At 42.5% G+C, this 25,667-nt stretch overlaps 4 protein-coding genes and 1 long non-coding RNA gene across 11 annotated transcripts; 3 read left to right on the top strand and 2 right to left on the bottom strand.

Moving 5' to 3' along the window:
* The first annotated feature begins 4 nt into the window (after positions 1 to 4).
* Amt (Ammonium transporter) lies at positions 5 to 2,686 on the top strand. 3 transcript variants are annotated; one of them, XR_013259594.1, is made up of 11 exons: positions 5 to 284; positions 418 to 703; positions 778 to 935; positions 1,058 to 1,169; positions 1,250 to 1,455; positions 1,539 to 1,670; positions 1,778 to 1,873; positions 1,938 to 2,026; positions 2,162 to 2,251; positions 2,352 to 2,435; positions 2,514 to 2,595. XR_013259594.1 is itself a non-coding variant. In XM_077422904.1 (11 exons), exons 1-11 carry the CDS (start codon positions 149 to 151, stop codon positions 2,684 to 2,686), a joined length of 1,566 nt encoding a protein of 521 aa, XP_077279030.1. In that variant the 5' UTR covers positions 5 to 148. The 3 variants fall into 3 exon arrangements, 2 of the variants coding, with proteins under 2 accessions (XP_077279030.1, XP_077279031.1); XM_077422904.1 differs by having other exon boundaries at positions 2,348 to 2,435; positions 2,514 to 2,686; XM_077422905.1 differs by lacking the exon at positions 1,938 to 2,026 and having other exon boundaries at positions 1,539 to 1,585; positions 2,348 to 2,435; positions 2,514 to 2,686.
* On the bottom strand, positions 2,059 to 5,643 carry Orc4 (origin recognition complex subunit 4). The gene is made up of 6 exons (XM_077422906.1): positions 5,510 to 5,643; positions 5,055 to 5,321; positions 4,636 to 4,962; positions 4,078 to 4,575; positions 3,856 to 4,008; positions 2,059 to 3,739 (listed from the first exon to the last, which is right to left on the bottom strand). The coding sequence occupies exons 2-6, from the start codon at positions 5,268 to 5,270 to the stop codon at positions 3,578 to 3,580; spliced, it is 1,356 nt and encodes a 451-aa protein (XP_077279032.1). The 5' UTR covers positions 5,271 to 5,321; positions 5,510 to 5,643; the 3' UTR covers positions 2,059 to 3,577.
* A 26-nt stretch (positions 5,644 to 5,669) lies between these two features.
* Positions 5,670 to 7,625, top strand: Mdlc (RING finger protein mdlc). 2 transcript variants are annotated; one of them, XM_077422910.1, is made up of 6 exons: positions 5,670 to 5,840; positions 5,999 to 6,072; positions 6,251 to 6,460; positions 6,689 to 6,905; positions 6,995 to 7,187; positions 7,274 to 7,625. In XM_077422910.1, exons 1-6 carry the CDS (start codon positions 5,711 to 5,713, stop codon positions 7,449 to 7,451), a joined length of 1,002 nt encoding a protein of 333 aa, XP_077279036.1. In that variant the 5' UTR covers positions 5,670 to 5,710; the 3' UTR covers positions 7,452 to 7,625. The 2 variants fall into 2 exon arrangements, with proteins under 2 accessions (XP_077279036.1, XP_077279035.1); XM_077422909.1 differs by having other exon boundaries at positions 6,689 to 6,909; positions 6,999 to 7,187.
* Positions 7,626 to 8,237: 612 nt separating this feature from the next.
* On the bottom strand, positions 8,238 to 13,781 carry LOC143906682 (uncharacterized). 2 transcript variants are annotated; one of them, XR_013259596.1, is made up of 6 exons: positions 13,394 to 13,780; positions 12,764 to 13,278; positions 12,607 to 12,685; positions 11,488 to 11,746; positions 11,151 to 11,221; positions 8,238 to 9,356 (listed from the first exon to the last, which is right to left on the bottom strand). It is a non-coding gene; the product is annotated as an uncharacterized LOC143906682 (long non-coding RNA). The 2 variants fall into 2 exon arrangements; XR_013259595.1 differs by having other exon boundaries at positions 12,607 to 13,278; positions 13,394 to 13,781.
* Positions 12,894 to 21,611, top strand: LOC143906664 (synaptic vesicle glycoprotein 2B). Of its 3 annotated transcripts, XM_077422887.1 has the most exons (12): positions 12,894 to 13,163; positions 14,179 to 14,326; positions 14,389 to 14,569; positions 14,702 to 15,023; positions 15,108 to 15,266; positions 15,349 to 15,437; positions 15,529 to 15,693; positions 15,774 to 15,893; positions 15,973 to 16,193; positions 16,273 to 16,435; positions 16,519 to 16,598; positions 17,748 to 21,611. In XM_077422887.1, the coding sequence occupies exons 1-12, from the start codon at positions 12,894 to 12,896 to the stop codon at positions 17,750 to 17,752; spliced, it is 1,923 nt and encodes a 640-aa protein (XP_077279013.1). In that variant the 3' UTR covers positions 17,753 to 21,611. The 3 variants fall into 3 exon arrangements, with proteins under 3 accessions (XP_077279013.1, XP_077279012.1, XP_077279015.1); XM_077422886.1 differs by having other exon boundaries at positions 16,519 to 21,611; XM_077422889.1 differs by lacking the exon at positions 12,894 to 13,163 and adding an exon at positions 13,718 to 13,853 and having other exon boundaries at positions 16,519 to 21,611.
* Positions 21,612 to 25,667: the final 4,056 nt, after the last annotated feature.

The raw sequence follows: 25,667 nt of genomic DNA, 5'->3' as shown, positions 1-25,667 counted from the left end.
GACGTTGCTGTCAATACTTGTGTGTCGGACTTGTTTTGCCCGTACATCCTAAATTTTTTATTTATTTGTCCCGAGCACGCTCGATGTACGCGAACGAAGACAGTAGTCAAACTCCTTTCCGTCGACCAAGTACAGCAGCTTGAATACCATGGAACCGGCGAGTTTCGAGAAAAATGATACGAACGTTACCGTTGATAGATATATTAGTCCATTGTATAATCTTTCGCAAGAAGATAGCAGCTGGATCGTCACGAGCTCCTTTATGATTCTTACGATGCAAACGGGTAAAATACGAAGAATAATATCTTTCCCGAAAAATGCAGTGAATTATTCTCTCTCTCCGTAACTGTATATATATATAAACTATATTCTTGTGCACGCGCGAGTACGTTAATTCGCGTGATATAAACTCCATAGGTTTCGGAATGTTGGAGTCCGGCTGTGTATCTGTGAAAAATGAAGTCAATATCATGATGAAGAATGTGGTCGATATATCTCTCGGCGGTCTGACTTACTGGATGTTTGGATTCGGATTTAGCTTCGGCACGAGTGAGCCCAACAACCCTCTAATCGGTATCGGAGGTCTATTCGTAGATCCTTCCGTCGGCGACGAGTATATGGGTGGCATTTGCTCCGCATTTTTATTTCAATTGAGCTTCGCCACCACTTCTACGACCATCGTTAGCGGTGCTATGGCAGAACGGTATTTATATATCTTCGCTAATGCGACGTACATCGGGGATGTAAGTCAATCGCGTCACACGTTTGCATTTCCAGATGTAACTTTAAGGCGTATTGCGTCTTCTCGTTTCTGAATACTATCGTGTACTGCTTGCCAGCCGGATGGGTGTGGGGTGATCACGGTTTCCTGAACCGCATGGGGGTCGTTGATATTGCTGGCTCAGGCCCGGTGCATCTTGTCGGCGGTATTTCAGGTAGTCGTGGGTATAGTCTCAGAGATATACAAATGTAACGTTAATCATTGCCGGATAATCAACGATAAACTGATTGAACGTTCACGCGATAAACGCATTAATTTGCCTGTTCATTTGTACAGCTCTAGCTTGCGCTATCATGCTCGGTCCCAGAATAGGCAGATACGACAACGGCATCGATCCCCTGCCGCTCGGATGCCCAGTCAACGCTATTATGGGGCTGTTCGTGTTGTGGTAAAGCGATCGTAGATTATCGCGATAATTAACGCGATAAGTTACATCGGAATAGAAAAGAGGGAATGTTAATTGTGTAGGTGGGGCTGGTTAGCATTCAACAGTGGTAGTACTTATGGGGTAACTGGTGCTCAGTGGCAGTACGCCGCTCGAGCGGCTGTTGCCACGATGATAGCCAGTATGGGGGGTGGTCTGGTCGGTTTGGGATTCAGCTTGACCAATCCGAACGGAATTGATATCCTTAGCCAGATAAACGGCGTTCTTGGGGCACTGGTGGCAGTTACCGGTACGCGCTTAATAATTAATATATAGTATAAAGACTGAAATACCGAACCGATTCTCAAGCGTTAATGTTGCGGCCGTGTTTAGGTGGGTGTTTCCTCTATAAAGGCTGGGAAGCGATGATAGTCGGGATGGTAGGTGCTTTTATCACGTGTATCGTAATGCCAGTGTTGGACAAAATTCATATAGACGATCCTGTCGGAGCAGCCGCCACTCACGGTGCGCTTGTGTTAATTCCATTGACATGTCCAATTTTTACAAGTTTCTTTCACTCTCTTCGTCGATATCAGCGACAATAAACACTCGCGCGTTTCTTTTAAATACAGGCGCAAGTGGTATCTGGGGAGTTATCGCGATCGGTTTATTTGCTGATAATCCAATTCCGCTTGATACCACAAATGGAAGGAAGGGCTTGTTTAAAGGTTCGTACAACGATTTCGCGTATTTTTCTCATTCCGCGTCACATGCATGAATTCTTTCTCGTAGGAGGCGGCTGGTATCTATTAGGAGTACAAAGCTTATCCGTACTTTGTTTAGGGGTTTGGAGTTTTGTCAGCTCTATCGTATTGCTATGGGTATTACTTCGTTCCTTTAATAATAATAATAATAATAATAATAATAATAATAATAATAATAATAATAATAAAAGTATCATACATAAATAATACTTGTAATACATAAGATGTAAGTAATACCTGTGTTTTTCGTAGATAATAAATAAAATAATACCAATTAGAATGTCAGTTTATGAAGAAGTACTCGGAGCAGATCTCGTTGAGCATAGAATACGTCATTCACAGGCACGAATTTCGAATTTCCTTAATAACTTAATTTATTTCTAAGCAGTTTGAACTTTTAACAGTCTGTCTCTAACTTATGCGAGTGCTTGTCCGCAGATAGGTGTGAGTCGTGCCATGTCAGCGCTTCGACCGTTTAGCATGGAGAAGCAACTAAGGAACGTACCTCCCATAGGCATGAATCCTGGTAAGACGGAAAACCTGTTCCCTTGTTTGTGATGAAAACCTGTGCCGAAATGTATAATAACGCGCACTTTTGATACAGGTCACGAGTTATTTCTTGTTCAGCAGAGAAAAAAGAAATTGGCAAATTTTTCAAAGTCTGAGAAACGTCAATTGTCGAAGAAGCTGGTGACGAAAAATTCCCAGATCAGGACGATTGCGGACTCTTCCGCGCTAACCGCGGAAGCGAAACCGCAGTTTGCGTGGATAGATTAGATTTAAAAAACGAATACACAGACTTATATCGGTACACTTCGCGTCAGAGATGTGAATTTATTACAAATGTATAAACATGGACACGTGCACATTCCAATGTCGTCGTATTCTAATACGAAATGGATCACAGACAAACTGAATTTTAACACGATGCTTAGCCAGTGGCACAAATATGGTTCGTCCATGACACGCGATAAGATAATGCTTGTTATTATATAGGAAATAAAATATATTTCGCGATAAATATCTTCCTTTTTATCTTTCGTATATCAAAGATGTGTATACCAGATGTTCTACTTCGTTTTTGTATATTGGCAGGAACCGTTCCTGGAGACCGTATTAAGTATATATTCACAAAATACCATTCTCCCTTTGCCTTTGCCTTTCAGATATATCGTACCGATACATATTGAGAATATTTACAATTTCATTGTATTTTCGTGATATTTCTTTCGATTTTCTATTCTAAAAATGCTTGATACTTATACTTAATAACTAAATTTCGACAATCTAACTGGATATACATATATGAATAATAATATTCTAGAGATGCAAGACTAGAGTATCACACGTCTTTTTTGGAGGGCATAATACGTATAGATGAAATGTCGCGTATCTTCGTACAATACTTCATTTCCATGGCGATCATTAATTGAGAGTATGGAGATGAGCTTAATAATTATATTCAACATATAAAAATGTATCTAAAAGTTTAGCACACTATCGATTCCTACATTATTTCAAATGCATTCCTTCTATAAGAGCGATATAAATATCTATGACTAAATTTATCCTATAAATATGACGCTACGTGAAGGGAAACTTATTAATTACGTGTAACGTGTAATTTTATGGAACACAATAGGTTGAGTACTCGAAACTATATCGTTATTATATACCGCTTGACGCCCACTGAGACACTTCTGTAGGAAGACCAGGATAATTCTTCACAGCCTCGATAACTTGCTGCGATGTTAATGTAAATTTGTAATATTGATATTCTTTTTCAAACTTTGTATTCGTATTTCCAACTGGCAGCAAGATCTCCAAGTTCTATAGAATGTACATATATATATATGTATGTGTGTGTGTGTATTATCCATCTTTTCTTTTTTCGAGAACCTAATACCCAATGAGAAAAATAATTTCAATATAGAAGCATTTCTTACCTTGATATGCTCAAAAGCTTTCACGATGACCGGTCTCTGGACAGATTGTACGGAAGAATTCTGATTCACAAACTTCATGTAGCGATTGTATATCGCCTCGAAATTCAATGGTTCGCCATCATAAATCTCCGTTTCATGTTTCATCGCTATTATCTGAGCGATAATATTGAGATATAGATATTTCTTTCGCTACCAAATAAAATTAGAAAGTCAAAAACGTACCAGACACATCTCTAAAATGGATAATCCTTCGAGCATCAACAACTTGTCATCCTCCGAAAAGATTTTACTCGCTTCCACAAAATCATTCACTTCCAATTTCTGATGCTTCTCCGATAACGTCGAGACAGCTACCGCGAGAAAATTTCTGAAGCTCCTCTCGCTCACATCGATATGATACATTCTCTTGAGTAAATTCACCATCGTAACATTGGCAGTCAAACTCTTGATATAGTCGTTCCACATAGAACCGAATTGCGGATCTATCGTACAGTCGTCATATTGCTGCTCCACTTTATTTACATTCTCATCGTCAGGCAAGCTGAGGAGGTTCCGAAAGAGTTCCAGACGATCGTCAAACGCGGACATCGGTTGTTCCGAGGACGACGTATCGCCAGGAAATAAAAATATCTGGCGATGCGAGAATCTCGACTTGACTCTCTTCTCCAGCAGCTCCATGACGTCTAATCTACAGCTTATCCCTAGCACACATATCGGAACCTACAAAATTGAAAGAAAATTATTACACTTTTCTTTAACTCGATACATTTAAACGTTTACCTGTGCAGATTGAGCAACGTCAAACAGATTATATAACAATGTCTGATTGTGATGTCCGCAAAACAGATCGAATTCATCGAGCACGAAGATGACCGGCTTGGAGCGGTTTTTATCACCAGATTTCAAGCAATCTAAGAGGAAGCTTAGATTTTCTGCAAACGTACCGAAAACCTTATCGCCAACAACGTTTTCTAATTGCATCTGACGAGTTAGATCTTTGAGCGCTAAACGATCGTCGGTATGTACGAGCCCATTAAGGTTCGCTATTAGCGCATTATCCTTGAAACTTTTTAAAGCAGACAACTCCTTTAAAACACTATTAACAAGCTGAAACATAAATAAGTCCTCGTACATCGGTAATTACAATACAGAGTACAATACGATACATTTCGTACAATCATAAAGGATATAATTTATACCGTTGTTTTGCCGCTGCCTCTAGGTCCAACCAACAAGACGGAATTGCTCTCGCCTACTTCAACGGTACGTTTCACTAAATCCAGCACGTTTAGCCGCTCGTTGACGTGATGCCTGAACTTTGTGTCAGGACACATTATTTTACGCTTCAAGTACTTTCGCGTGAGCAGTATCATATTGTCTTGGAAGTCGATTGCCATATTTTTCTTCTTGCTCATCGTTCTTACTGGTCTTGTGTACCACTTGTCTTGACAAAACAATTGGAAGACCTGCGATCGATGGAGAATTTATGGAATTTTCAAAAACACCGTTTTTAAAATACTTAAAGATACTCGCTCTTAGTCTAAACTATCTGAATTTCTAAATTCTGAACTAAGCAAAATGTTAAAAAATACAGCGCGTATAATCAGAAAACATAACCCACGACACTAAAAACACATCTTTCGCGTGAACTTACGCGAGTCGTCGAGCCTGAATCGTCGGTCGATTTTTCGGCCACGTATTTTGACGCGAGGAATATAACGCGGGACGAACAGCGGAGAAAAGTGGAGAGGAGACAACCCGGCCGGGCAAGAGAGTCGAAGTTTACGTGCGTCGTGGCTGGTCGTGGCCGCACAGTTAAGTCGTACGCGAGTACGCTTTTACGCTTCAAACAAACATGTCAAACGTGTCAAACATGGACGACGCGATTCAGGAGCCGGAGCGGAAGAACTGCACTTTTCTATTTAAAAGACGCAAAATCTGCAGTAATGCCACGAGAAAGCGGAAAGAAGCAGACGGCAGCGATGGTGAGTCCTCGTTAATAAACGTTAATTTAAGTGCACGCTACCTGGACATCGTGCACATTTACTTGTCGGCGTCGGCCAAGTCTAGCCTGACTCAAGTTTTAGGTTATGTGTAAAAAGACGTCGCGTGGAGATAAACGTTTGTATTCATTTCTACGTAGATAGCAGCGAGGATGAGACTACGGTGATTAAGAAGGACAAGAAGCAGGATGATCACAATCCCATGATACAAAGCGTGAGTATTTGTCGCACCGCGATGGAGACGCGCGTAACCTCTCTCCTCTTGGGACCCCCAACTTGAGACATTTAAATTGCGCATTAAAGTACCAGCAACTCCGTACTTTTGATTGAATTCCGTATAAGATTCACATTGTGCGATATTATAAAAGTTCAGCTTGATCCCTGTTTTCTAGACAAACGTCAAAAGGCATCGGGAGAAGACCAGTTGCGACGTCGACGATAGCAGTGAGGATGACAGCGGAGTAACTGTGTTGTATAAAAGCAACAGAACGGCTCTACCGGCCGGCCCGAGTGACCAAGGAGCGACGGCCATTCTTGAGACGGAAACGGAGAAGGACAGGGATGCGCAGGCACTGTTCGAGAAGGCTCAGAAAATAAACGAGGTATATTTTGAACAAACGATTCGCCGAGTACATCGACCGAGTCTATTTCTATCGACGCAGATTAATTTTAATCTCGGTTTAACTTACCTTTCATTCTTTTCTAGTTCTAAGCTACTTTAGTAAGATAGAAAGTAAGTTAATCCGCGGATTAAAGTTAATCCGCATTGGTAGAAATGGACTTTAGAAAGGTAAAGATAACGACACCTCTCTCTCTCTCTCGATTGTCAGGAATTAAAGGGGAAGGATGACGATAAGATTTATAGGGGCTTGAACAATTACACGCAGTACTATAAAAAGAGAGATACCGCAGCTGGAAATGCGTCCAGCGGTATGGTGCGCAAGGGACCAATTCGAGCACCGTCTAATCTTAGAGCAACGGTGAGATGGGACTATCAACCTGACATATGCAAGGATTACAAAGAGACTGGCTTCTGTGGTTTTGGAGGCATGTGCCGTCATTTTAATTGGTCTTTCCAAATAAATCTACCATGTTTTAATTGGTATTAATACAAATCCTTTTTCTGTTGCACACAGATAGCTGTAAGTTCTTACACGATCGGTCGGATTACAAATTGGGATGGCAATTGGAAAGAGAAGCCGCTACCGGCGAATATAACGACAGTGGGGACGAAGATGATAAAAAGTACGAGATTGACAGCGACGAGGACAACTTGCCGTTTAAATGTTTTATTTGCAGAAACAGTTTCACAGATCCTGTTGTTACCAAGTATGATTATACTTAAGTATATTCAATCGCTAACTTTTTCTCAACGCTTTTAATATCTTTGATGACTAAACCGCTATTTCTTTTAGATGCAAGCATTACTTTTGTGAAAAATGTGCTTTGGAGCAGTATAGGAAAAGTACACGATGTTATATCTGCAATACCCAGACCAACGGCACCTTTAATCCAGCAAAGGAACTTGTTGCGCGAACTAAAATGGAAGACAAGGCAGCGACTGCGGCAAGCGAGGACTCCGATGAAGATTGATAAAATTTTTTACAAAATTACTTTTGTTTCTACAATCTTGTGACAAATAATATTATAATATGAAGAATTTTAACGAACTATGAATATTGATATATAGACCGTTTTAAAAAATTATCGATAGAATATGTTTATGGATTTTCTAGGATTTATGGTGAATAAATGATCCTACAATTCTCCGAATCGTATTTTTCTGAACGCTCCATCGAACGGTAGAAACTTTTTTTTAGGCATCTTATATGAATACTGCAGGTTAATAAAGATATGTAATACGCGTATACGCTTTTACGTCTATATATTATTATGGATATTACCGCACAATAATTCCATATTTATATATGCAGAACTATATGTATAGGCAATATGTTCCAATATACTCCAAATATATTAAAACGAGAAATACAAAACATCTTTTACTTTTTCTCAACAGACATATAAAACATTTTCCCTCGTCAAATAAAAATTTCGAGAGTAAGTATTGTTTTTGACATTTTCAACGGTGTATAAAATATTATACGTATATAATTACAGAGTACTTTCTTTGCTCGGAGTCATTCGGGAGGTCTCTACGAGTTTAGGGACCATCTCGCTAGTAATTATATCGGGCTAATGATTCGCAGGGGGAACTCTGATCGGGGAGAAGGCGCTACCGACGACTCGTGTCGGGCCGTCGGGCGTCGCGACGCAAATCGATACGCGGCGTGTCGAGTGTCGACGGCAGTGTTTGCAGCGGCAGTGTTGTTTCCCTCGTACTGCGAAAATGATACCGGGTCGTTCGTTTTTCACGGGCACGGGCTGCCGTCGGGAGCGACTGGTACGCCCGCCATGCCCGCGGCGCGCTATCGCGGCGAGGGGATAGGGATCGCGCGAGATAAACCCCGCGCTTCCGACAACAAACGTATCGCGTTCGCGAATCTTTTTCATTCGGAAAGGCGCGTCGCAACCGATCACCGCGTTCCGTGTTCCGTTCCGTGTGCGGCGCCGCCTCCCGCTCCGCCGAGAATCGATCTCCCGACCCGACCCCCAACGAAAGGACACGGCGCGGCGCGCGAAACGCGACAGGACGCGAGCTCGACGTTGGTGGTCCTGGTGCGCCGCGCATCCTCCGACAAGGAGGAGCGTTAATTCGCGAGGAGGATTCCGTTGTACACATCTCAACATCTATATATCTATAGTATCTATACACATAATTGTAACAGCGAGATACGCGTCCGAGTGTGAGGGTGATGCTCGCAGCTCGCGGAAGTTTTAACATGGAATTGAAGATCGTGGCGGTGGCGGTCGTTCGTTGAGGTAGGTCGGCGTCGAAACCAAGATAGATACCGGAGATACCACTTCTAACGAGAGACAAAGATGCGATCGCTCCACGAGGTATTCACGATATTCCTTTAATACCTATCCCTGAACGCGTCTACATTATCCATTATGTAAATCCATAATATATAATGTGCTGAGATTAAATCCCGACGGGACGTCGACGTCGAAGTCGTTTGGCCGGACGGATCATCACCCGTCGCCGCTGGTATCGTTACGTAAAAATTACTTATTCGCGTGTTCGATTACGTTCGCACTTGCGCTGCCGCCGACATATGCCGACGTGTTGTAAGGACGCGAGTGCGGACGACTCTGTGTCGCGCTGTGACACTGTGACGGACGATCGACGATCGACGGCGAAGCACGGCCAAGTGTGGGCGAAGAGGTGCGCCACGTCGTACGTCGCACGCCGCTGAATTAAACAGTAGGTGGTTCTCCTATTATCTCATCCTCCGAGAGTCGGACTCCAATTGCCGATAATCCTCAATCCTCGTCCGTTCCATCGACGGCGATACTCTCGATCGACAGCCCGACGATCCACGAAAGTTAATCGACGAGAACTGGCGCGCCCGATTTACTCCATCCCGGTGAAATCTGCAAGCGGAGAAGCGACGTTATCGTTGGGAAGGTGCAGTAATTCACGGCGACTCCCTATCAACCAGGTGGGTGATTTATGCGCGACGCGATAAGAACGCCCGCGATAAGCGGCTCTAATGATATTAATTTGCGCCCGACAAAGCGACGACGACACGCGCATGCATATGCGTCTATTTCTCTCAAGTCTTTCTCAACCGCGCGCTTTCTATATATATATCTCTCCACATTTTTTTCTCCTCTATTTGCTAAGTCCAAATAATAAACGACGACACGGCGAAAAGATAGGTCGACCTCAACAAGAGTTTGATTAACGGGGTAAAAAAGTAATCATTGTTATATAAAAACATTTGAAAAGTTATCTCAATATTTCATTGATGAAATATATTATCTCTATTTAACGAAGACTCTCGCTGACATATCAATATCGCAACTGCGCGCTACTTTGTCGTTTGTCGTTTGAAGGCCTGAGAGGAGAGTCCGAGAGTTAACAGATTTTCCCTTTTATTCCGATCTCGTTTCCCGTTTGTGAGCATCGTTAATTGTAGTTGAGAGAAACGAGTTATCGGTAATTAAAATAGATACATGCAGGTGTCCTCTCGAGACGACCGGTTTCGCACGATAATCGTGTCCAAGAATAAGCTTTATAAATTGCGTATCTCTCTTCCCTCTGCCCGCGCTACGCGACGCGACGGCGACGTCATTTGGCTCGTGTTCGTCTCGATCGCACTTATCTATGCATATCGCGTTGGCCCCACGTGCAGCGCATATGTGTCGACCGTCGACAGCGTAACGCCCGAATACGGTGATAATGAGCGCGCAATCGTACAAGTCCGGGTCCGGACCCGGACGAGCTGCGTCGCTGGCAGATATACGCGAGACCGCGGCATCTCGTCGGCGCGTATCACAACAATTAACTATCGAGTATTTTTCCCCGCCTCGTTGACATCAAGATAAATCAGTTTGTTCCAAGTGTAAATTAATGTCATTTCTTAGAGTTCGACATACTCGAAATTGAAATCGTTACTTGGATCCTGATATTGGCGTGTAACGCGCGAAATAATAAAATATTGCGCTCACATGTATACAATCATATACGCCCGAGACAAATTTCTGGCATATGCGACTCGATCGGAGCCAATCTTTTCTCAGCGAAAATCTCATGCGTCGTAGGATATCATATATCATCCATCATTCGTCAAGACTTGCTCGCGTCGCAACATTGAGTGGACTTGGCAAGTAGGTGGCTCAAACAAAATTTCTCCCTGTCGCGCGCGCGGAGTTAATAACTTACGTCCGGAGATAAATTAGACATCGAGAGTTTTGTCATTTACTTGTAAGTAACTTGTAAACTTCGTTCAGGATCTAAACTTCTCTAAACGCCAGCCGAGGAAAAATCGACTCCGAAACGCTTCCGACGTATTTCTCTCCCTCTCATAAATTTCCGAGTAAAATATATTTTTCCTGCGAGAGGGGTGCTCGTGTAATCGGTTTCGGATCGATAAATCGTATATATGTGTGCGGTCGCGGCCGCAACAAAGCGCCGACGCGTTTTGCAAAATGTACCTAATTATAGCTACGTGGCACCGCGAAAATCCCCGGAAATCGAATACCTCGCAACGTTAACATGTGCGAATGTGTGTTCAAAAGGACCGCAACGTTGTCGTCGTAGGGACGGAGAAGGGTACAATTTTAAGTTGCCTTCTTTTGCAACTTTCTTTGACGTACAGTAGAGCAATAAGTAACTTTCTTTTTGTTCTCGAGCGTACGGGAACCGTTGACGTAATACCGCACCTTTTCTCGAGATAAGGGCGCCGAGCATTCGTCGTCCCGCGGCCAGCAAAGCACCAATGAAGAAGAACCACCTGCAACATGCATGATTTTTTACCGTAATTTTGCCTCTTATTATATTATATTTTTTCCAACGTTAGAGAAGCTCTATGTTATTTCTTGCAAATTCGCGAATCCTCTAGCTATTTCTACATATCTCGCACGTTTCACGATAAATCTCTAATGCCGTAATATCAGAATTTTCATCAAACTCTGGGTGTATGTACTTGAAAGCCGTGATAACGTTCAATGCAGATCGATGAATTAGTATATATATATACACGCGAAAGAGAGAACCTACGCGCGTTGCCGGCAGGTCTTGCATCAATTCCAGGAATTAGTCAGCGTCCTTGAGTAGGACGCACGACCTCCGCGTCAATGCGTGTTTCAATGCGGACTCACAAACGCTGAATTACTTATTGTAGCCACGAAAGTAAATGCACGCGCGAAAGCTGCTCCGGTTACTTTGTGGCGGCTGAGTAAGGTCAACGATAAGGCTGTAGATCCGGCGTGGAATGCGCGAGTCGAAGGATCGCCAAGAACAATTTTGTACAAATTACCTGTAAAAAGAAATTACATTGCATAAAATTGTTTACAAGAATACGTAAAATCTTTTTACATATAGCGATACAGCGTAATCTTTCAGCGTGCCTTAGCTCGTGCGTATATAGAGCTCCGATTAATGCCGCGATATGCAAATGTAACGTGAGTTTCTCTTCCACGCAGCCTTAAATATGCAAATGCTCATTTTGTCGTCGGCCCGCGACCGCGGGGACGAAATAAAGTCGGGAATGTTGAATATTTCACTCGTCACTATGACGAATATCGCGCACAATGAACCTTGGTCGGTGAACCGCGCGCTTATAGACAGAGCCGTGACGCATATGCCTTTCCAAGCACGTGCGTTGCACACGATAAACTTGACGGCTACAATGCACAATGCAGGCATTATTAAGACATATCTATCTACGTACGGTATCATAAAGATTTTTAACGCAGATCCATGCAACGAGATACAAGATACACAATTGTAACATAATTATTAAATATATTTCCCGAGGATCTTTACGTTCTTTACGCTCCGTCGGCGTCGTCGCGACGCAAAGTGCCGTTTAACGTTATATCGATAGCGTCAGCGTCAGTCAAACGAAGCGTCGCGAAAGCAAATAAAACCATAAAAAGCAGCCGCGAAAGTCGTGCGATGACGCGCGCCGTAGGTATATAGAACGGGGGCTCTCCGTGCCTCTATCGAGGAAAATTAGCCTTATTCCCGCAAACCGCTCGCCGCTTCTCATTTCGCTCGACTCCGCTCCACTTCCGGCTTTGTGTCTTTTCGTACGTCAATATTGACTCAACGTTCCCACCTTTATCTCTCAGCTTGCATTTTATCTTATCTAAATTAATACAGGGCGCAACGTACCGGGAGGCAACCTATCTTTCTGCCATCATTGCGTAGACGTTACGCGAATTCAAGTTCAGTTCGCGCCGCGAGAGAGTACCTATATAGAACCAAGATAGAACACATATATTACACGTTACAGCAGAATCGCAATAGCCATTAATTATCGCGAGTGTACCGGTAGGAAACACAGTCAGAGGATATGCATGGGATTAACAAAGGCATTCTCGTTCGTCCAGCTATCCCGGTCGTAGTCTCATTCAGTCTCGTTATCCGTTAATCCGTCTTTCAGATGATTTCTGGCAGTGATGCCCTCATCGGAGGAGGAAAGCCAGTGGCTCGTTGGCAGCGGGGGCGGCCTCGCACCCTCCGGCGGCAGCGCGACGAAAACGGGCGTCGGAGAGCGCGCCGCGAACACTAGGTCCGGTCTCTACACCGAGGAGATGACGACGCAGCCGGCGAACGTTTCCACGGCCGGCGTCAACTCGGCCTCGGCCGACTCCGCGGAGCACGACCTCATCGACTCCACCGCGGACGCGACCCTCCTGGCGCAGTTTCACGAGGACGCCATCAAGCAGGTAACGCCGGATATGTCACCGCTGTCGCTTCTCGAATTCGAGGGACCATCGAGCGAAGACCATGCTTTTTTTTCTATTTTTCTTTTTAAATCGCAATCCTATATCCGACAAGGATCTATTTAGAAATGGGAAAGAGCACGTTATTTCCAATGTCGCGCTAATGACGTCTTATTCGAAACTCATAAAGGACAAGATCGGCAAGATTTTAGATTATCGACTGAATTGCCTACCTCATTTGCCTTCTCTCGTCGCAATCGCGGCGTCGGGCGTATATTCCGCGCGTATTTTCCTGACATAATTGACGCATCGTTATCTCTGCATTCGCGACAGCGGCCACGAGTCATTTTGAACGTGTGATAGATTATTGATGGTTGATAGATATCGACCGCTGAATCGCGATCGAGACGCGTGTCCAAGTATCGATCATGCTGCTCGACCGTCGACCTCGTCGAGCGTCGAGTGCGGGACTGCTCCGTGCTCTCGTGCTCCGTCTCCGATGCCACCGATGCTGGGCGGAACGAAAACATAACCTAGGCGAAATGGCGTCGTTTGCTTGCCCGAAGTGAATGATCCGTCCTCGCGGGCCGGAACCTTTTTCTCCCTGCAAAAATGGACCGAGTCCTGGACGAGTCGATCGTCAAGGCGAAATACGTACCGCGCCAAGTACCAGGCTACTTGAAGGATTTCCCAGTAAATGTTCTCTTTTGCTTGTTGACGTTACGCGTCGGAGGTCCGAGGTTACACCCCGCTGCGAGCCTGCGAGAAAAAAAATGAACGATATTTTATTAAGATCGAGATCGCTCGCGTATCATGATATATTTATCGTTTAAATTATTCGTAATCATCAAGGTGGTGAAAGGGGTGCTCTGTTCGATTAACGCTTGAGGAATGTGTTTGCGCTAATTCGATGTTTTCCACTTCTACTAATGTTGACGAACGTTAATTTTATATTGTTACATTTAATAAGACTTGTGTAAAAACATTCGGCATCAACGAGTGGGATGTAATGTTGCAGGCTGGCGTTGGGTATTTCCAAATATTCGCCGCTTTCTGCACGGGCTTGAGTCTGGCAGCCGATACTGTCGAAATTTTTGTCGTACCTTATATACTGCCGAGCGCAGAGGTTGAGCTTTGCATCGAGGACAGCGAGAAGGGATGGCTCGGTGAGTTTGCTTCTGCGCGAATGTGCTTTCGGATGTTAAACGACACGATCCTTTCCTTTTAGGAAACATTACTCTTGTCGGCCTCGCCCTGGGTGGATTATTCTGGGGTGGTCTTGGCGATAGACTAGGACGACGCAGGTCCCTGCTCTCAGCCATGTCCGTGCACGCTCTGTTCAGCGGTGTCGCGACATTCATGCCCACTTATGGCACTTTTATGACAGCTAGATTTTGCTCGGCTCTCGGGTAATTTTTGTTATTATCCCATTGTCGATTCAAATGCACGTGTAATTTAGCGTTTGTCGAAGCGAGAACTGAAGCAGTTATTTTTAAAATATCGTTGTTATTTGTGTTAAGATTTAATTTCTTGTGTTACAGAGTAGGAGGAGCTGTACCACTGGCGTTCGTATATCTCGCCGAATGCTGCCCACGTTTGAGCAGAGGTCGCTGGACAGGTATACTCGTGGTAGCGTGTGCGCTTGGTGGTGTTTACGCAGCGCTCTTGGCTTGGGCGGTGGTACCCACGACGGGAGAAATGGTTGTCCTGGAGAATAAGGAACACTTCAGCGCTTGGCATCGTTTCTTGTTGTTGTGTTGTCTGCCGGCGTTGTGCTCCACTATCGGACTTATCTTTCTACCGGAAAGCCCAAGGTATCTTATAGAGGCCGGTCGAGATGTGGAGGCAATGATGGTCTATCAGGTAAAATTGTGTGTACCATAAACGATGATAAAATTAAATTCTCAGTATCTAATATCCAAATTTTTCCATAATTTAATGTCTCAGAGGATATATAAGAAAAATAACGCCCGAAAAGGTGCGACGGGTGCTCAATATCAGCTCTCTGAACTTGAACTTCCGACTAAAAGACCTCGCGGCTTGGCGCCGCCATCTCCTAGCAATCATACTAGTGTTTTGGCGGACATAATATATTCGATCGAAATGGTAAATATTCCAGGAAGATGTGATATATCACCGCGTGAAGATATCTTAACTGCAAGAGTTAATAATTATTCTTTATTTGCAGTTCTGGAATTCTTTCCTGGAATTATTTGTAACGCCTCATTTACGTGTGACTTTGGTACTGTTAATTATCTGGACCGCTGCTTCATTCAGGTAGGTTTCGAGTTAGTTTCTAGGTAATTACTATTTAACTACTGCCAATTGTACGAATGTCACGAACTTAGCTTACATTTATTATATTTAGTCTTTATGGTCTTATGGTATGGTGTCCCGAATATCTGAAACTTTTGCGAGCGAGGGAATATGAAAGTCATACTAAACACATTGTTGATGAAACGTTCAATGGTACAACGTTTACTGGTTCTTGGGAAAATCGTCGGTACAAAGACTCGACATTTTTGAACTGCAGGTACAGACAGACCAGTTGAGATAAACCAGTGAAAAACGATCGAGTATTTTCCTATAAATATAATTTTTTAATGTTTACAGATTTACTAAAATGGTATTCAGCCATGTCGATTTTGACAACTGTACCTTCCAATCGGTAGAGTTCAGTAGCATTAAGTCTAGCAAAACCTACTTTAGAGACAGTGTTATTGTACATTCCAAGTAAGTAACGTCGTTTAAACGATACTAAAATTTTTTTATATTTGTTAATATAATTGGACGCGTACATACTTTGTTACAGATTTATTGACACAGATTTATCCGCACAAGTTTTCACCAGATGTAAATTGGAGAATAACACGGAGCTGAGTTTAAGCGGGTCTTGCCCGACTCTCGATCTCGATTATAACATTTATATCGAAGAAGCGTTGCATGCTCACCTCGTTGCTCAATTGGCTTTCGTGCCTGCTGCCGCGCTGACAGGATTGGCACTTACCGTTCTCCAGCGGCCAAAACTAATTGGTTGGTTAACAAATTTCGTTGCACGTAGCAAGCAGATTTTAAGTATAACTTTAACTAACGCTTTTTCTTTTACCATTAGGTCTCTCGCTTTTCCTCTCTTCCGTCGCTGCGTTATGCCTGATATTATTTCGCCAAAACAGTTCGGCAATTCTTGGTTTCGAAGGTGGCTTCACAGCCCTTTTCGCCGTTGGGTGGACATCGTTAACTTTGGTGACAGTCGAGAGCTTCCCCACACACTTAAGGTAAAGAAGTAAAAATCTTCAGGATATTACAGAAACGAAAATCAAAGTTATTTTGTATGAAAGCATTTTGTTAATGTCTATAGATGTACCGGTTTTGGACTCGTAGCAGCAGCTATAAGAATATCAGGTCTGATAGGAACCACGACATATCAGACATTAGTGGGTATGCCTTTAATCGCGCCCGCACTATTGACTGCGCTGGCACTATTGATCGCTAGCGTTATAACTTTTAAATTGCCTCATACTCACACTGTCTTCTTGTAAACTTTTCCATCGGTAGAAAAGAATATCAACAACGCATATCTAAAGCTAAAAATTCGTTGTTGCGTACGAAACAATCTTATACAGTACTTTGTCATCTGATGAGTGAATTCTAGAAAGAATAATCTCGAATGCGTCAGAGACATGGTGGAGGCATGCTATTCTTTATTCTTAGGATTTATTCGAAAAAAAAAAAAAACGATGTTCAAGACATGTCAATAATTTATTGATCAAAAGAAGAAAATTTTTTAGAATGAGACTTTGTACGAAGGGACATATCCTAAGTAATAATGAAGCACTGTTGTCTTTGGAGGCACTTGCATATTTGAAGCGCACAGAACGACTCACGGCGACTTTTGTTCTGCTTGCCAACGCAGAATAACTTGAAGTTGGATCAAAGCACTCTTGTATCCTCTTATTGCTTATGGAACCTCATCGAGTATCGCCACATGCGAACGATGCTAATATTCGATAGGAATAAAATTGAAAGAGAAGAGATTTCAAGATCGGCTGACACACACGGATGTTTCCGTGCGCTAAATAGTCACTTTGAAACTAAAGGCCGTTGCACGTAACAAAGTTTTAGTCATAACCGTAAGGCCGTAAGAAAATAGACCACGCACACTCGATTATTCTTCGAGCTCAAGGAGAATAATTGACTGTGCGTGGTCTATTTTCTTACGGCCTTACGATTATGACTAAAACTTTGTTACGTGCAATGGCCTTAACTAATAATCACTCTGCTATTTTATTTTTGACTATATATAAACTGTTATGCAAGTATATTGAGCAAAGGACACATGCATATGTGCAACTATTTTAATAAGGCTTATGCCATGAAAAGTGTCAATTTTAATAGAGGAGGCACAGCCATCCGTAATATATATATATATATATATATATATATATATATATATACGATATATATATATATATATCGTATATATTAAGAAACATTAATTAGAAAGATATATCGGCAAAGCAGTTTGATATCTCAATTATTATCGTAACGCTTATAGAATACATAGCTGTTCTTACTTTCGATTTATAGATTGAATAATATCCATGCATGATGTGGAACTTGGATATATTCCGATATAGTTTGCGGAAGGTACCTATATTCGCTCAGATTTAATCACACAAGACTCTACATGATATCCACTGATACAGACCGATTATGATGATACAATAAATCATTTTATATGTTTCTGTGCGAGAAGAGAAATAATCACTTTACTCGTGCGTAAGAAACATTTCTATGAAGGAAAAGTAATGAAGCAATCGTAAGTTCAGTACTTCCGCTTTTTACCGATTTATTAGCATGCATTAGAAATACTAACTAGACGCTAGAATGCCGCTAATTCGATAAATGGGAAAGAAAGAGAAACAGGGACATGATTCACGTAATGTAAACGCTGCCGTATGAAATCTCATATCCTAGACGAAGACTTTTGAACGAGAAAAAAGACGGAGATCAGCTTCATAGCGCAAAAGCCCAAGAGATTATCATCTTCAACGTTAATCGTTTTCAAGCTTATGAGAGAGAGATACGATCAATTATATAAAATATATATTATATATATATATATATATATATATATATATATATATATATGAATGTGTGTGTCTGACTCTCTAGTGACATGTATATTAAAACGTAGAACGTTATTTTCTACAAGAATCAGGATCACACGTCTTGACGTAAATATAATATAATAATATATAAAAAATGTAATATCTGTGTAATTCACTCGGAGAAACTTTGCTAAAGTTTTATCGTCGCTGACGACAGACAATGGATGACACTAGCAAGCTGGAAAGAATGTAAAGAGTTTCTTGAAAAAGAGAGGAAACTTATTTCTAGGCAATAAAAGGATTTAAGAAAGATTGGCGATAACGTCTCGCCTACCAGAAAATACACACGTACGCGTCGTGGAGTCTCCGAGGAGGATGTCGGCAGATTTAAGGATAAATGTTTACGTCCTATCACGGTTAGTGAGTTTTTTCATATCAAACTGTTGAGACGATCGCGATATATGTACACAAGAGATTAATATCCGGGCCGAAGTTTACGAACGTCTCGTTGGAGAAATAGAAAGAGATCATTGCGATGACCAACACACGGGCAACACATAAACGTCATTACACATTCCAGTGATTGTCCTAAGGATGATTTCGTCTTCTTCAATGAAAATCGTTCGTTTGTGCTTAGGAAAATCGCAATTCGTCGTAAACTTGGACGTGGAGCGAGTTGTATCGGTGCCGCAATTGCGACTGCATCAATTTTTGTGATATCGAATCACGAGGATTACAATATGAGCAAGAGATTTCCATTGGACCACGAAATTTAAGCATGCCTACAAAACTCATCGTCGGGACCATGCGACGTTCTTGTTAGCTTCTTTTCACATTGGAAATTAGCCAAAGTATAATAATGTTGAGTGTCAATATACCGATGCCGGCACACATACAGCTCCACGTAATTGATTTTGCTACAACATTCAAGTCTATCACCGCACCCGTAGATATATATATATATATATATATATATATATATATATATATATATATATATATATATATGTATATATTATACATTTTACTTGACATATCACATTTATGAGCAAGCACTAGATTTGTGGGCCTTAGTCGGACTATTGACTAGAACACATGTAGAAAAAAAAAAAAAAATACGTAAAGCCGGTCTCGTGTGAGATGATTCTCGAGTAAAGTAGACTGATCGAGTTGGAGGATCTGCCGAGGCACTATTTTCCTATCTTACGTTTCTTTAGCGAATTAGGTTTAGCCGATATAGAGCGTATATACATTTTTGTTTTACACAACGAGATTATCAACTGATTAAGTGATAAAGAGGAGATGCAATACTCGTACAATCTGGTCAAACGTGCATTTTACTAATACTAAATATAATTACTCGCGACTAATATTAAATATAATTATTTATTGTCATCACCGAGAATATTGTATACATATCACGCTATTCAGACTGGAATTAACGATCAGTTGGTAATCACTGTGTCACGGAGAGACTGCTTCTCATTGTTAAAATTAAAAAGATTTAATTAGTTAAGATCTTTTACATAGCCGACATTGTACAATATATCATTTCTACTTTAGAGTTTACGTTTGGTCACACATTCGACTGATCGCGCATAGTTTTAATCCTTACGATACAGGGATAGAAGCGACACTTCGAGGCGAGATTTTTACGCGAGAGAGATTGTAAGGTATATACAAATAAGTGAGAAATAATGTCTTTTAAAAACTGTTGTGAAATTCTTATATCTATCGAAATTAATTACAAATATTTATAGAATAATTTTTGACAAGCATGAAGCTACACAGCAATATTTATTGTATATTATCGGTCTTTTCGAGAGGAATTATGTTGGACAAATATCAGAAAGAACACTTTATCGATATATTATCATTATCAATATATTATAATTATTAATATATTATCATTATTAATATATTATCAATATTCGCATATACGAATAGAATAGGAGAATCAATTTTGCACTCTTTTTTTCCTCTCAAATATTTTTGTCATTCGAAGGTTCGTATATACAATTACATGTAAATATTTTAAAATTTTAATTTACGAAAAACTGTACTGTTTGAAAGCGATTGATAGACGTATATTTTCCAAAATTACACGGCATAAAACGAATTTTATTTATATAATTGAAATTAACGTTGCATCTTTTCTGGCCTGCTACGTTATTGTACATTCATAGAATGCAGATATTGCTTTCTACACTGAGCTTTTGAAAATGCTACGAAGCCTTTTATCGTAATAATTAAAACAGCTTTTTTTAGCGTCGTTATTTTATATTTCGGAAAATAATTCAAGAGAGGATAGACATCATTTTTAGTTTTTAGGATACAGCTCGAGAAGAATTGCACGTAGCGCTCGACACCACGTAGGGAAGCAATTAATTTATTTACATTGCTGGAGGAAACCCGTATTTAATGCGAGTCGTTCTACTATTCGTCGGTTAACTCATTTGTACATAGTTCTTATAGCGATAGCTCTAGTATAATTTCAATGCCGATCGAATGGTATCCAGCCACTATAGCGACGTTGAAATCGTTTAGCGTTATCGGCTTGCTCGACGTGTCCGGAGGACCGAGCGAGAACGAGAGATTACAATAATCCTTCAAGTAATAATTTCGCTAGCGAGTCCCAGCGCTCGATGATTTTTTATAAATTGTATAAATTATATCATTCTTCTGCGAGAAAGTAGATACTCTGTGCAACGTTTCGAACGAGAACAACTGCAAGCACTTTAATGTATATTATATACTCAATATTATATTAATATGTGTTATATATGAATTTCTATACATATATATATATATTATGTATAATATCAATATATTATATATATGCATTAATATATATATTATATAATATATTAATGAAAGGGAGACAAGAGACAGAGAGAGAGAGAGAGAGAGAAAGAGAGAGAGAGAGGTAGTGACGATGCGCTTTGCTCACGATGTATGTACTTTCGAGCCGCACACGTTTTTACGCTCTTAGAATCAAGTCCACAGATACATATAATAGCGATCATTTTATAAATCTTGTTCTTTCAAGATCGTTTGATGGCGAGGTATCGAAACGTGACTGCGGAAAGGCAGAGGAAACTTCGGAATTTATTGTGAATTATGGCATGTATTATATACCGCGCGTGCTCGCAGATTTTCATCTTCTCGAGGGGGAAATGACGGCAGCGTTGGGCGTGGCGAGGAATTTCGGGAGTCCGTTTACACATTGATCTCGTCGTAAATAATTTTCGTATAAAATCGCAAGTTCTGACGGTATTTAATAATAAGGTTCAGCTGCGAAATGTACGAATGGCATTAATGAGAATTTTATTGAATCGAGGAGAGACGTACGTCTGTTCTGTATCTTCCCATGTTCCGAGTTATCCTTTATCCTATATATATATATAAGTTCTCGGATATATATCTTTCTCAATACGCTGTTAACAAAAAAAAGACTATATAATTTAAATTTCGTTCAAAAAGCTTTTGCAACAAGTGGAAAATTAAAAGTTGCACTAGAAATGTCAGACTGCACAATTTTATTATTTGACATTAAAACACTTTAAGATATTTCTGCAGATTTAGTATTTTCCGCTGTGAGACCTGATGTAGAGGAGCCGTGTGGTGGTTGAAATTCAGGTTTCCTTTACGGAAACCTGAATTCCCTTCCGTAAAGGAAACCTGAATTCCAACCACCACTGGCATCTAATTTCATTTCATTTCATTTCAATGGCGCAACAGTCCGAGTCGGACCTAATAGAGGCCTCCCCCAAAGTCATGTGCCGCGAGCAAGATGATCCATGTTGACCGAGCCCTGACCTAACCTATTCTAGGCTATGTCTCTGTCCTCCCATACAGACAAAGCCTAGGAGAGGCTAAACCAAGTTACTCGGTTCTCCTTCCGCCCGAGCCTTCCCTCTCTTCCTCCTTTTTCCTTTTTTATTTGTCTTCGTCTGGTCCGCTCTTTTTGCAGCCTCCTTCCCACGGTAGTTTCCGCTCGCCTGTAGTTATATCCTATGCCGTATAATGATCATTAAGATAGCGCCTGAGTATACTTAAAATGATAATCTTAATCAAGCTACACGACTGCGCAGTGAGGTTTTTAACGTAAACGAGGAATCTTTTTGCGCGACTTTCCGCCTTCCGTGGCGGCTGTCCGATGTTGTACTTGTATACAGATCACTCCTCGCTATTTCGAGTCGTGTCGGTGTCGTCGCTTCGAGATGAACGAGATTCGAGAATATATCCGGGATTTTAAAGAAAGTCCAGAAAGAAATCGTCGCGCGGAATCCATTAGATATTCTCTCGGTGTCTTTAATATTTAAATTACAGAATTATATGTGCATACACATTATAAAGCTGGTCTTGCCTTGGTAACGAAGTAACGAGAATGAAAGAATATCAAATAATCCGAAGTACCTGGGTGAAACAAATGAACGATTAAATCAAATATAAATTTTATTTGATTATTGTCGTCGCGTGTAATATGTATAGCTGCGAAACCGAAGTGAAAGACATTTCTTTTTCACGTTACGCATATAATAATCGTTAATTGAAACTAATTAAAATTAACTTTGCCCAATTTTCTTGACTTATCTTTATTTTCTGAACTAGAAGAGAATAATTTATTACGTTAATAATTTAGAGAATGTTTAGCTCGACAGCGACGTTAAATAGAAAAATTCGGGAACTTGATGGACGTACGTAAACTTTGGGAGGAGAGGAGAGGAGAGGAGAGGAAAGGAGGTAAAAGAAAAGAGAAACGTCGATTTACTGCGCGTATTCTTTTACGAGGAGTCATTTTTGCGACGGTGGTCCGGCCGATCGGCACAAAGAAAGCGTGTCACGCCTAAAAATACGCGGGGCACGCAGGCAGGTAGACGTGGAAAGGTCGTAGGGACCCGGGACGGAATACGGAAAGAAGAAAAAGGAGAGAAACAGACAAGAGGGAATTGCACAAGAGACGGCGATTTGGTATTCAAATCGCCGGGCGGGCGCGCGCCCGCGCCTATCCTCTTCTCTTTCTCCCTCTTTCTATCTCTTCCTCTCTTTTACACAGAACCTCTTCGTTTTTCCTGAACCTAACATGCAGTAGAATGTGAAATTAAAACGTGCAGGGTGTGCGTGTGGAATTAATATTATAAGATACAAATATAAATATGAACGAAGAAATTTAGTTTAGAATTTTAGAAGACGTCTTCGCTCGAAAAGACGTTCGAGAATGTAAAGAAACCGAATGGTGAATGGATATGAGAGAAATCGATGTTGAGATTCGTAATACTTATATCCAATATTTTAAGGCTGCGGTCCACTTGACGCTACAAATTCTTTGGAGCGTCCTTCTTCTCTTTCTTTCTTCATTGAAAGAAAAGAGAAGAGGAATATGCTTCGAAGCATTTGTAGCGTAAAGTGGACCGCAGCCTAAATTTTAACCGTCGCGAAAAACCATGGCGAAACATTCTTTCACGTTCACCGGTAGGTACAGGGAGCCACTCTTATCTTATATTCTTGTTTCTCTCGATACTAGTTCCTTGTATCTTTCTTCTCTTTATCCTTATCTTCACGTTATCGCGTTAACGTTAATTTTTCAGATTTCCACGCGCTTTCTAAAGCTGCCGCCGTTATGTAAACTTGTAAACGTTCGACTTATCCTCGAGCGTAAGTGCGTCCAAGGTCCCTTCTCCGCGCTACGATGGCTCCGCGATTGTATCGGCGTGTCGAAACGCCAGTTTGTAACTCGAAAGTGGAGGGAAAAGAATCATACGCGCACGTAATTTACGCTGCTCGACTTCTCGCTTGCCTCGAGAATATATGAGAATTGAGAATTGAGAATCGCGAGCGGCCGCGGCGTAACGGAATCGGAAGAGCGCGAGCGTCCGCCCGAAACGAGATGCAAGTCCACGCTGCAATTGGCTACAATAAACGTCGCGCCAACACACACACACACACACACACACAGAGGCGACACAATGTTATTTCTAACGATGACAAGCTACGGATAGGCCGTTCTCAGGTTCCCCGTATTCGTGATTTCTCCGTTTCGTTATCGGGACGTTGTGGTTTACAATCGCCTCCGTCATCATCACGCCGATGACGAAAGTCCGTCCCGCTGCAAGTATGTGGCAATCCTGGGGTACACACATGCACGCACGCACACACGTACGCACTCCTCTCGCTGAAGAAAACACACCGCGATGTGGATAAGGGTCAAAGGGAGACGGGCGCTCGATCCTCGATCCGGCGCGCCGCGGCGCCGCGGGAGAGTCAGATCGTCGGAGAGACTTCGATGCCCGCATGCACGTGTGCGATCTCTCGCATATATCTCGGCGAACGGTGGCGGTGCCGCGGTGTGCATGCAGTTGCAGTTACATAAACGGAAGCACTCCGGCGCGACTCGCGTGTATTTCCGGGAGCCTCACTTTCTAGGCTTCGGCGCCGCCCCTCTCGTCACGCGTGGAAAACCTGCGGACGAGAGGAAAGAGGAGAGGGCGATCGTCACGAGGAAAAACCACGTTACGATAGCTCCATTTCGCCGCTACTTTGCGACGGCGAAGGGAAAAAGAAATCGGCGGAATGTCCCTCCTGCCGTGGTACCACGCTCGCAGCGACTGCGGAAAAACCGTCGATGCGACCACGTCGGCGGCTTACGAGGTTGCGATCGGTCCCCACCGCGACGACAGCGGCGGCGAGGAGACGGTGGTTTCGCGATGTCCTTGCGAAATCTCTCGTGACGATCCGCCTTTTCGGAGCGAGGGGGACCAGAAGCGGGGCGATTTCTCTCGATCCCTTCGATCCTCGCCGATCGTGCTCAGCTCGATTACTCGTGGTTCGCGGTCAATCGAATCTGAATCACGTGGCCATCGACACGGGTTGGCTTACGCGAGAGACGAAGGACGAAGGCGCGAGAGCGGCGCGCGTATAACGCACGGGATTGCGCGTATCTGTCTGTCCGCGCGCGTACGTGGCCAGCGTGCGTATCGGACGCGTAAGCGGAATACCCCGACGGTGACGAGGACGGTGACGACGACGACGATGACACGCACGGTATGCGCGACCCACCGTCTCGCCGGTGCACACCCACCAACCGGCGGACTAACCGCGGGAGGCCAAGACCTGGCCAAGATGAGCGTTCGCTCGTTCGCTCGCGACGATAATGTATGTATCTATATGTGCGTTAGAGAGGAGAGCTACGTGAGAGAGCGGCGGGCGGCAGCAGCAGCAGCAGCAGCAGCAGCAGCCTCTTTCGATGGCGAGCCGTCCGTGGAGGGAGCTCAAGGAGGAGAAGGGAGGTCGTACGCTTCTCTCCCATAAGAGCCGGTCTCCTCTCTCTCCCTCGTTCTACACACCTCGCGTCCACCTGTCCCCTCCCGGTATCTCGCCTTCACGAATTCGTGAA

Source organism: Temnothorax americanus, unplaced genomic scaffold, assembly GCF_048541705.1.
Source record: "Temnothorax americanus isolate GAGA-0224 unplaced genomic scaffold, ASM4854170v1 Scaffold74, whole genome shotgun sequence".
Taxonomy (NCBI): Eukaryota; Metazoa; Arthropoda; class Insecta; order Hymenoptera; family Formicidae; genus Temnothorax; species Temnothorax americanus.
Note: the sequence above shows the minus strand (reverse complement) of the source record. Positions and strands in the feature narration are given on the sequence as shown.

Bases quoted from the DNA above. Each gene is read 5' to 3' on its own strand.
- Amt (XM_077422904.1), top strand. From the start codon at position 149: ATGGAACCGGCGAGTTTCGAGAAAAATGATACGAACGTTACCGTTGAT. The intron at 1,456-1,538 runs GTACGCGCTTAA...GGCCGTGTTTAG, and splicing joins GGCACTGGTGGCAGTTACCG to GTGGGTGTTTCCTCTATAAA. The intron at 2,436-2,513 runs GTAAGACGGAAA...CTTTTGATACAG, and splicing joins TCCCATAGGCATGAATCCTG to GTCACGAGTTATTTCTTGTT.
- LOC143906664 (XM_077422886.1), top strand. From the start codon at position 12,894: ATGCCCTCATCGGAGGAGGAAAGCCAGTGGCTCGTTGGCAGCGGGGGC. The intron at 15,438-15,528 runs GTAGGTTTCGAG...TATTATATTTAG, and splicing joins TGGACCGCTGCTTCATTCAG to TCTTTATGGTCTTATGGTAT. The intron at 15,694-15,773 runs GTACAGACAGAC...TAATGTTTACAG, and splicing joins TCGACATTTTTGAACTGCAG to ATTTACTAAAATGGTATTCA.
- Mdlc (XM_077422910.1), top strand. From the start codon at position 5,711: ATGTCAAACGTGTCAAACATGGACGACGCGATTCAGGAGCCGGAGCGG. The intron at 6,073-6,250 runs GTGAGTATTTGT...CCTGTTTTCTAG, and splicing joins ACAATCCCATGATACAAAGC to ACAAACGTCAAAAGGCATCG. The intron at 6,461-6,688 runs GTATATTTTGAA...CTCGATTGTCAG, and splicing joins AGGCTCAGAAAATAAACGAG to GAATTAAAGGGGAAGGATGA.
- Orc4 (XM_077422906.1), bottom strand. From the start codon at position 5,270: ATGAGCAAGAAGAAAAATATGGCAATCGACTTCCAAGACAATATGATA. The intron at 4,009-4,077 runs GTACGTTTTTGA...ATTATCGCTCAG, and splicing joins CCATTTTAGAGATGTGTCTG to ATAATAGCGATGAAACATGA. The intron at 3,740-3,855 runs GTAAGAAATGCT...TACATTCTATAG, and splicing joins AAGCTTTTGAGCATATCAAG to AACTTGGAGATCTTGCTGCC.